General features: G+C 36.2%; 1 protein-coding gene across 4 annotated transcripts in view; it reads right to left on the bottom strand.

Moving 5' to 3' along the window:
• Positions 1–532: 532 nt before the first annotated feature.
• The window catches only part of LOC100818409 (protein CHROMATIN REMODELING 20), a 45,466-nt gene continuing 37,273 nt past the window's right edge, over positions 533–8,725 (bottom strand). For all 4 annotated transcript variants that reach the window (XM_006606412.4, XM_014772620.3, XM_003555529.5 and 1 more), the window contains 3 exons: positions 4,447–4,525; positions 4,116–4,375; positions 533–1,148 (listed from right to left, as the gene is read on the bottom strand). In XM_006606412.4, coding sequence (XP_006606475.1) covers positions 776–1,148; positions 4,116–4,375; positions 4,447–4,525 — 712 coding nt within the window. In that variant the 3' untranslated portion in view covers positions 533–775. The remainder of the gene's footprint in view (positions 1,149–4,115; positions 4,376–4,446; positions 4,526–8,725) is intronic.

Below are 8,725 nucleotides of genomic sequence, written 5' to 3'. Positions count from 1 at the left end.
ATTTGAAAAATAGAAGATTATGATTACTCTACGTCAACATTCAACTCGTCACTGATAGCAACAATGTGCATCAGAAAGCAACTGAAAAACACTAATGGATATAGACTTAGTTCTCTCACTTCATTCCTGCATCTTACATCTTTCTTCCAACTGTAACAAAAACAATTAAACCATCTAATTTCTGCATTTGGGAAATTTTCATTGTGACTACCTTAATGGATTGCCAAAAGTAGAATAACGTCAACAAAAAAAATAAATACACGTAATAATGCTTATCTCAAATAGTAAGGCAACCCAATAGACGAAATTCCCATGTTGAGTTTTTGGAAAGAGAAATTATGCAAGCAGTGCGTATGTTTCCATGATTTTGAGTATCCTTTTAATTAAATTCAAAGTAGAGCCACAAGCCTAAGAAGCATTTTTCTATTGATATTGCATTATTGCAGATTATTACCGGGAATTAACCACAGACCAGGATATATATTCCTAGAAATTTGATAAATCCTCCTACTGAGTAATTGCTGGGGACCTGTGACCAACGCCACGCCTGATATTCCACGAAGCTTGATACAATATTTTACATGCCTAGCTAAAGAAAGACATTAACTGCTTACAGCAGCAAAAGAAACATTTCTATTTCATTTTTTTGGGAGGAACATTTCTGTTTCATCCATAAAAGATTTTAACATGGGATATAACCATTTACGACATAAAAAATTAGATTTAATTATATATAAACAGATCAAATTATGTCATCCTTCATGTTACCACATTCCTATCTCTTCTTCAAGTCCTCCCACCTAATCTCCTGGGCACATTCCCCACAGACAGTACTGCATCCAAATTTTGTTCCTTGGCTTCGAAGTGTCAACATATGTGCAAGGTTGGTACATTTCCGTGTCGTGAAACGTCTGCTTAGTTTAGTTGGCAAGATGCTGCAGCTTTCTGATACATTTTGGGGCATTGCATTTGGCATTTCTGGCTTCTGTTCAGGCATAATAGACTCACCAAGTGGTACTCTCTGCACTTCTTCCCATTCCAACGATTTCTGGTAAACCTCCCAAGCCATATCTTGCTCCTCTTTTGATAGCTTTTCCTCTTCGTTTTCTTGTAGCAGGGATTCATGTTCATGAAAATTGGCAATCCACCTGTTATAAAAAATTATATTAGCTTGTGTGTCAGATACATCCTACTTATTCTATAAAAAAATGAGTAATTAAATACAAGCATCCATATTTTTTACAGATCTGGCTCTAGCACAAAATCGTTAGTCTGTGTACTGATTACTTAACTAAAATCTTTATTGATACTATAGCTACTGGCATAGCAGAAATCCAGCCACTAAAAAATCCAGTTCAACTAGTGTCCTAATCGTGCTATACTCAAGATCCAGACTGCACATGTGACCTGGATGCATATGCAGAGATATGCCCACAAAAATATGATTCACATTATTTAGGAATAAATGAATGAATGAGTGAATAACTGAAACAGACATAATTTTTGGGTGGCTCAGGTGTAGGACTGTCAGAAGCAACAACAAATACGATAATACATCATTTAGATGCTTATTGCTTCCATTTCCAACTTTCTGAAACCTAGTCCCAATTGTTGAAACTAAAAGGGTAATTAAATAAAATCAGCATCCAATGCATTTGTCTGTTTAACCAAGAAAAGTTAAAAAAAAAGACCTTCAATGAGACTTCACAAAAACCTTTGTAATGAATATTCGTTTGCAATTTAAAAAAAAAAAAAAGCACAGGCATAAATGTCCATCTCAACAACTTATATAACCTAATAACTAAACTAACTATAAATCATTTTCACCAGAGACTGTTACAGAATAATCGGATCGGGAAATAAAACTACATCAGATTTACAGAAAAATAAATTACAATCAGAGGAATAGTAGGAGGATTCAGCAACAGAACTGACTCAATATTACCTCTAAATCAGACTTCTAGATTATCTGTTAGTTGAGAGTGAAATCATGAGTCAACTTTTTTTTTTTTTTTGCTCAGCAAAGATATATATATATATATATATATATATATATATATATATATGTAGAAGAGGTACTAAGGTACACATAGATATATATATATATAAATCATGAGTCAACTAATAGATGTTTGGCATGACATTTAAGAAAATTATTTTCAACACATTCTAATTGACCTTGAAAATTGCACAAAAGAGAAAAATTAGAAGTTACTTGATCCAATGCTTTTTTGGTCAAGGATCACAAGTATCTTCTACGAGAAACAATCTTGTTCATACTAGCAGCATCCCCAAAATTGTGGAGCTAACTCTCCTATAAGAGATTTTAGCTAGATTTTGCTTAAGGAGAATCAAACATATACCACCAGAATCAACCACTCACTTATTCCAAGAAACTTATTCCCCTTATAACACTCAAATTTAAAATCAATACCTATTATTAGTTTCTTTAAAAATATCTTTCTAAATATACCAATGTATTTTTAGAGTAGCCTTTGATAAATTGTCTAAATAATTTCACAAGAAATCAATATATTTCTAGGAACATAAAATATTACAAATAAGCTCGTAGCACAATTAGCACAAACCTGAGACTTTTGAAATAGGTGTGATGATGCTAAGATTCATTCCTTCATTTGGCCAACTATTCCTATCCTATACTTAAGTGCTAGCACCTCTTACATTAAAAACTTAGAATATAAATTGCAAACCATGAAACAAGTGAAGAGATATTGAAATTAAAAGAAACTATAATAACCTTGTGCACTTTTTAGTCAAAGGTGAAAAGAAAAAATGCAACTCTTTATAAAAAAATAAAACAAAATAATATAATATAAATGCATCTCAAACATGAAACTTTGGGATACTAGAGTCCTAAATGGAAAACATATAGGTAAAAAAAAAAAAGTTTTTATCCGGGAGAGGAGGCTGCCCAATTTCAAGGTAAAGGTATGCTGCAAAACATGACCTACTAAAGAAAGACCACCAGTAGAAGTGTAGAACCGAACCCAAAACCTTTTTGATCCTATAATTGAGCAAACCTTATTGGCCACAAAAATTGGTTATCTCCATATCATTTGAGTTCATAGGGAAAATAATTTGATAAACTTTCTGTTATTAATTTGCACCTGCACCTGCCTTGCAGTAGTTTGTCAATTATATTTGTCATGGATGGATTTTGCATTCAGGGGGGGATCAGCGTGTAGAGTTTTTTGTGTGGTTGGGAACCTAGCTTACAGCCAGATCTTTGGTTTCCTAATTCCTTCTGTTTATCATGTATTAGGACACCATAGTTCTGCACCTTTTGATGCTAGGATCTATATACAACAGTACCACTTGTACTGGATTTAATATTATACAGAATATATCTATACTTTTGCCGATAAAAAAAAAAAAAATATTTGTCATGGACCAATTATCCCAAAATGCGTAAGCTCTTGGGGAAAGGCTCAATAACAATGTTATATCTAACATGCCTCCTCATTTAACAACCTATTGGGCTTTATAGAATTTGTATAGAAACTGTGTGTCTCTTGGATGAGCACACAAAGCCATTATTTATAATGAGCAAATAGGATCAGTATTGATTACATAGGATCAATCTAATAATGAGAGTAATAAGGAATAAATCTCTAATCGCTATCTCATAATAAATAAGAGAATATTATGTAATCTAACAGGCTTAAAGCATGGATAATGCACACGTTCATTGTACCTTGAGCTAAAATTCAACTTCTATCGAGAAAAATTGGGCAGCAATGAACAAGTTTTGACTACTTGGTCATATATGCTCTAATAGCACATCTTGAACCAACTATCCCAAAAGCTCGAGTTGTTGGATGTAGGCTTATGAATGGATTATATATCTAACAATATTTAAAACAGAAATCATCTTTCATTTTTTTTGTCAATGAAAAAGTATGTTAACAAAATAAAAATTCTCTTATTCACTTCATTACTACATGTAGGTTCACCACTAAACAAGATCCAGGGTTAAAAATGGAAAAAGAATGTGAGAATAAATACAAAGATACCAAAAAGTCAAACTGAGAAAGACACTATAATCATGAGAAGAGTCTCAAAAGAAATAATGTCTGGAAGTCAAGAAAACCTACCGCGGATGATGCTTGCTAAGTAAGCTTTCCATTAACTTATCAGAATAACTACTGCCATTTGAATGTGGTGCTGTGTGTTTCAGTGAATGCCCAACCAAAATAGGGTTGTCTTGATGCTCATTTTCTTGACTTAGATCAGCCAAAGTCTCAGGGTTGTCATCATCACCAAGCTCAAACAGATGCAGCATTTCTTCTTTAGAAATGGTCCTATGCACCTGCTGTCTATCAACCACCCTAGCAGCAAGTCCCTCCTTTGTTACCTAGTGAAATCATTTCCACAAGTTAGAAAAAATTGGCAAATGAACAATAGAAGCACATCATGTTGTATTACCTGGCGCTTATATATCTTCTCCTCCATAGTTCCATGAGCCAGCAATCGATAAGCAAACACAGGCTTTTTCTGCCCATACCTATAAACATGAAAATTATTTTGATTTCAATCACATTGTTTGTCAATTGTTACAAATTAAATAATTTGTAAATGAGCAAATATAAAACATGTATCCTTTTAATTTTTAAGGGTCTATCCTGAGTGAAACCAGCCAAACTAGTCGAAATTGAAGAAATTCATATCAGTGAAAGAGAAAGAGATAAAACTGAAAGCTAAGAAACTGTTATTGCATTATGAAATTGGTTAGTTACAACTGAATGCTCAGCAGTGTATTTATAGAGAATTCTAACTACATAACAGTTAGAGAATTCTAACTAACTGTTATGCTGAGGCAGCAATGACTCAGCTGCTAACTAACTGTCCGTATAACTGACTAACTGTTATGTTGAATCAACAATGACTCAGCTGCTAACTAACTAACTGTCTATATCTATTATTCCCCCCACAAACGCAGAGTGCTCTGAAACGCAGTGAAAGAAAGCACTTTGAGTTTAGACCTCAAATCCAGAAAAGATTGCTTGGCAACAGTGATGCAATCCTACCTCCCAAGGGTATTGGATAGAAGACTCCGAGAGGCTTGGGCTAGAGCTACTAAAGAAGGCCCTAGGGTTCTCATGAACCTTAGGGTAGATTTTTGAGCCCATGGGTCAAGGTTGGATCCACTCTTCTTTGTAAATATTAGAATAGGTTTTTCCTTCTTTTGGGCCTTGTATTTTGGCCATTCTATTAGTATAGGGTTTTAGCCTTGTATTTCAGGGCATTTTGAGTAGTCTTTGTAGTAGGGACTTTTTTTTTTATTTTCATGTATTTTGTCAAGGAGGTGAGCTTAGTTTTTAGATGGGTGTGTGTAGCTAAGCTCTAGCTTCTCAAGGAAGCTTCTCAAGGAGGTGAGCTTAGTTTTTAGATGGGTGTGTGTAGCTAAGTTCTAGCTTCTCAAGGAAGTTTTCTCAAAGAAGCTTCTCAAGGAAGTTTTCTTAAGAAAGCTTCTCAAGGAAGCTACCTAGTCTATAAATAGAAGCATGTGTAACACTTGTTGTAACTTTGATGAATGAGAGTCTTGTGAGACACAACTCAAAGTTCAACTTCTCTCCCTTTTTCTTCCTTCAATTTCGTGCTCCCCCCTCCCTCTTTCTCTCCCTCTTTCTTTTCCTCCATTGAAGCATCCTCTCCAAGCTTCTTATCCAAGGTTCATCTTGGTGGTGAAGCTCCTTCTTCCATGGCTTATTCCTTAATGGATGGCGCCTCCTCTCACCTCTTTTCCTTTGTCTTCCGCTGCATCTCCATGGTGGAAAATCACCATTAAAGGACCCCATTGAAGCTCAAAGATCCAGCCTCCATAGAAGCCCCACAAGCAAGCTTCCATCAAACAGGCCTTGTCAACACATCAGCTAGTTGAGCATAGGCAGGCACATGACACACCAGCAGGGATTTATCCAAAACTTTTTCTCTCACAAAAAATATGTCTAGTTCCATGTGTTTTGTCCTTGAATGAAGAACAGGATTATGACTCAAGGCAATAGTGCTGAGATTATCACAATTTACAGCTGGAGTAGTGATTTTAATACAGAGTTCTCTTAGTAAGGATAGAATCCATAGAGTTCTGATGCGGTAACAGCCAGGCTTCGATATTCAGCTTCTGTCGTTGATCGAGCAACAGAAGTTTGCTTCTTTGACCACCAAGAAACAGGATTAGGACTGAAGAAAATACCCTGAAATTGATCTTCTGTCAACCATATCCATTCCCCAATCAGCATCACAAAAAGCTTCCAAAGTATAGGGTTCACCTTGAGGAGCAGATTTTAAAGACAACCCATAGTCTATAGTACCCTTCAGATACCTTAAAATACACTTGACAGCCTTCCAATGCTCCTCCATGGGTTCTGACATAAACTGACAGACCTTGTTTACACTGTAACTTAGTTCTGGCCTAGTTACAGTGATGTACTGAAGTGCCCCAACAACTGACTGATAGAGAGTAGCATCAGCAACAGGGACTGAAACAATCTTGGTTGTGCCATGTTTAGTTAACTTAAGATCAGAGGGCAGGGGAGTGAGTATAGGTTTGGCATCAACCATCTTAACCTTTTCAAGTAGATCATGAATGTATTTAGCTTGAGATAACAACAAAGAACCATTACTCAAATGTTTTAATTCAATACCCAGAAAATTCCAAATTACCTAGTTGTTTAAGAGCAAAGACAGCATGTAGTTTGGTAATTAATTTTTGAATAAGAACAGAAGATGACCCTGTGATGATAATATCATCAACATATATCAACAGATAAAGGCAGTCAGAAACAGTTTTGAACACTAGAAGGGAAGGATCACACTTGCTTTGAACAAAGCCAAAAGTCAGAAGTGTTTTGGTTAACCTTTCATACCAGGCCCTAGGTGTCTGTTTTAAGCCATAGATAGCTTTCTTGAGTTTGCAGACCACACTTTTATCAGAACCAGCAAACCCATGTGGCTGTGTCATGTAGACCTCTTCTTCCAAATCGCCATTAAGAAAAGCATTGTTCACATCAATTTGCTGAATAGACCAGTGATGAGTAAGAGCTACAGTTAGCATGATTCTGATTGTGACAGGTTTCATAACAGGTGAAAAAGTTTCTGAATAATCCTGACCAGGAATTTGATTAAACCCCTTGGCCACCAACCGAGCTTTATACTTCAAGATAGAGCCATCAGGATTCTGTTTTACCCTGAAAACCCACTTGCAGCCAATGGCTTTTCTGCCTGAGGGTAAGGGGACCGGAGACCAAGTGTTATTGGCCATAAGAGCATTGTACTCTTGCTGCATAGCTTCCTTCCACTCAGGAGATGAGAGAGCATGTTTAACAGAAGTAGGTTCAGCAGTAGTTAAAAGTAAAGTAGGATGTAACCGAGGGCAAACAATACCTGACTTTGATCTAGTTTGCATGGGATGTGTATTTGGAGGTTGAGAAGGAGGAGGAGAGGATAAAGCAGTAGAGGGACTAGACTCATCATTCACTGGAGTAGAGGATGCAGCTTGTTCAGTGGGAACAAGCTGAGGAGAATTCAACTCAACAGGTTGAGACAATGAACCAAGTGACTCTATAGACCCTATAGAATGAGAAGGAGGATTAGGATGAGCAGTAGGTATAGGAAGGACACCAAGAGCAAGTAATTGAGAAGGAACACTAGAAGGGGGGGATGAATCATGAGGCTTAGCAACAGAAAAAGGAAAACTGGATTCATTGAAAATAACATCACGAGACAGAAAAAATCTTGCCCTTTGAATCAAGACATTTATATCCTTTATGATGAGGTGAATACCACAAAAAAGTACAAGGACTGGACCTGAAATCAAGTTATGTTTATTAAAGGGCCTTAGATGAGGAAAACACATACACCCAAACACTTTTAGAAAAGAATAATCAGGATATTTGTTAAAAATCATCTCATAAGGAATAGTATTTTCGTGATAGGCAGAAGGAAGTCTATTAATGAGATAAACTGCGGTATGAAAAGCATGATCCCAATAAGAAAGAGGCATGGAAGCCTGTGACATAAGGGTTAAACCCATTTCAACAATGTGCCTGTGTTTTCTTTCCACTACACCTTTTTGATGGTGAGTATGAGGACAGATAAGCCTATGATGAATACCTAATCGATTAAAATATTGAGTAAAAGGTCTAAACTCACCCCGTCAATCAGTTTGAACACTTTTAATTTTCTGGTTTAGCTATAACTCAGCAAGACTCTTAAAATGTTTGAACACCGAAAGAGTTTCAGATTTCTGTTTTAAAATGAGACATAATAATTGAAACCCATAGAAGAAAGCATAGGTGCAGGTCCCCATAGATCACAGAATATTAACTCAAGAGGAGCACAATAAACAGAATCAGAAGGATGAGAGGGAAGTCTGTGAGATTTGCCAATACAATAGGCAGTACACAATTCTTCTGTCATTTTATTGGAACAAGGTATATTACAGGTCCTAAGAACATGAGTTACAACAGCAGAACTAGGATGACCTAGTTTGTTATGCCAAAGGGAAACTAAACTAGAATTACTAGTATTGAGTGCACTAGTACTGACATTATTACAATGAGAAGACAAATCAGAAAAGGAAGACATATGAACAGAGGCAACAATCTTTCCAACAGTGGACTTGACAGAAGATTTGAGAAGACATAGAGGCCATCTTGGCTAAGAGAACCTCTAAGAAGGATGGAACCATCAACCTGAGATGTGA

Source organism: Glycine max, chromosome 20 (genome assembly GCF_000004515.6).
Source record: "Glycine max cultivar Williams 82 chromosome 20, Glycine_max_v4.0, whole genome shotgun sequence".
In the NCBI taxonomy this organism is placed as follows: domain Eukaryota; kingdom Viridiplantae; phylum Streptophyta; class Magnoliopsida; order Fabales; family Fabaceae; genus Glycine; species Glycine max.
Note: the sequence above shows the minus strand (reverse complement) of the source record. Positions and strands in the feature narration are given on the sequence as shown.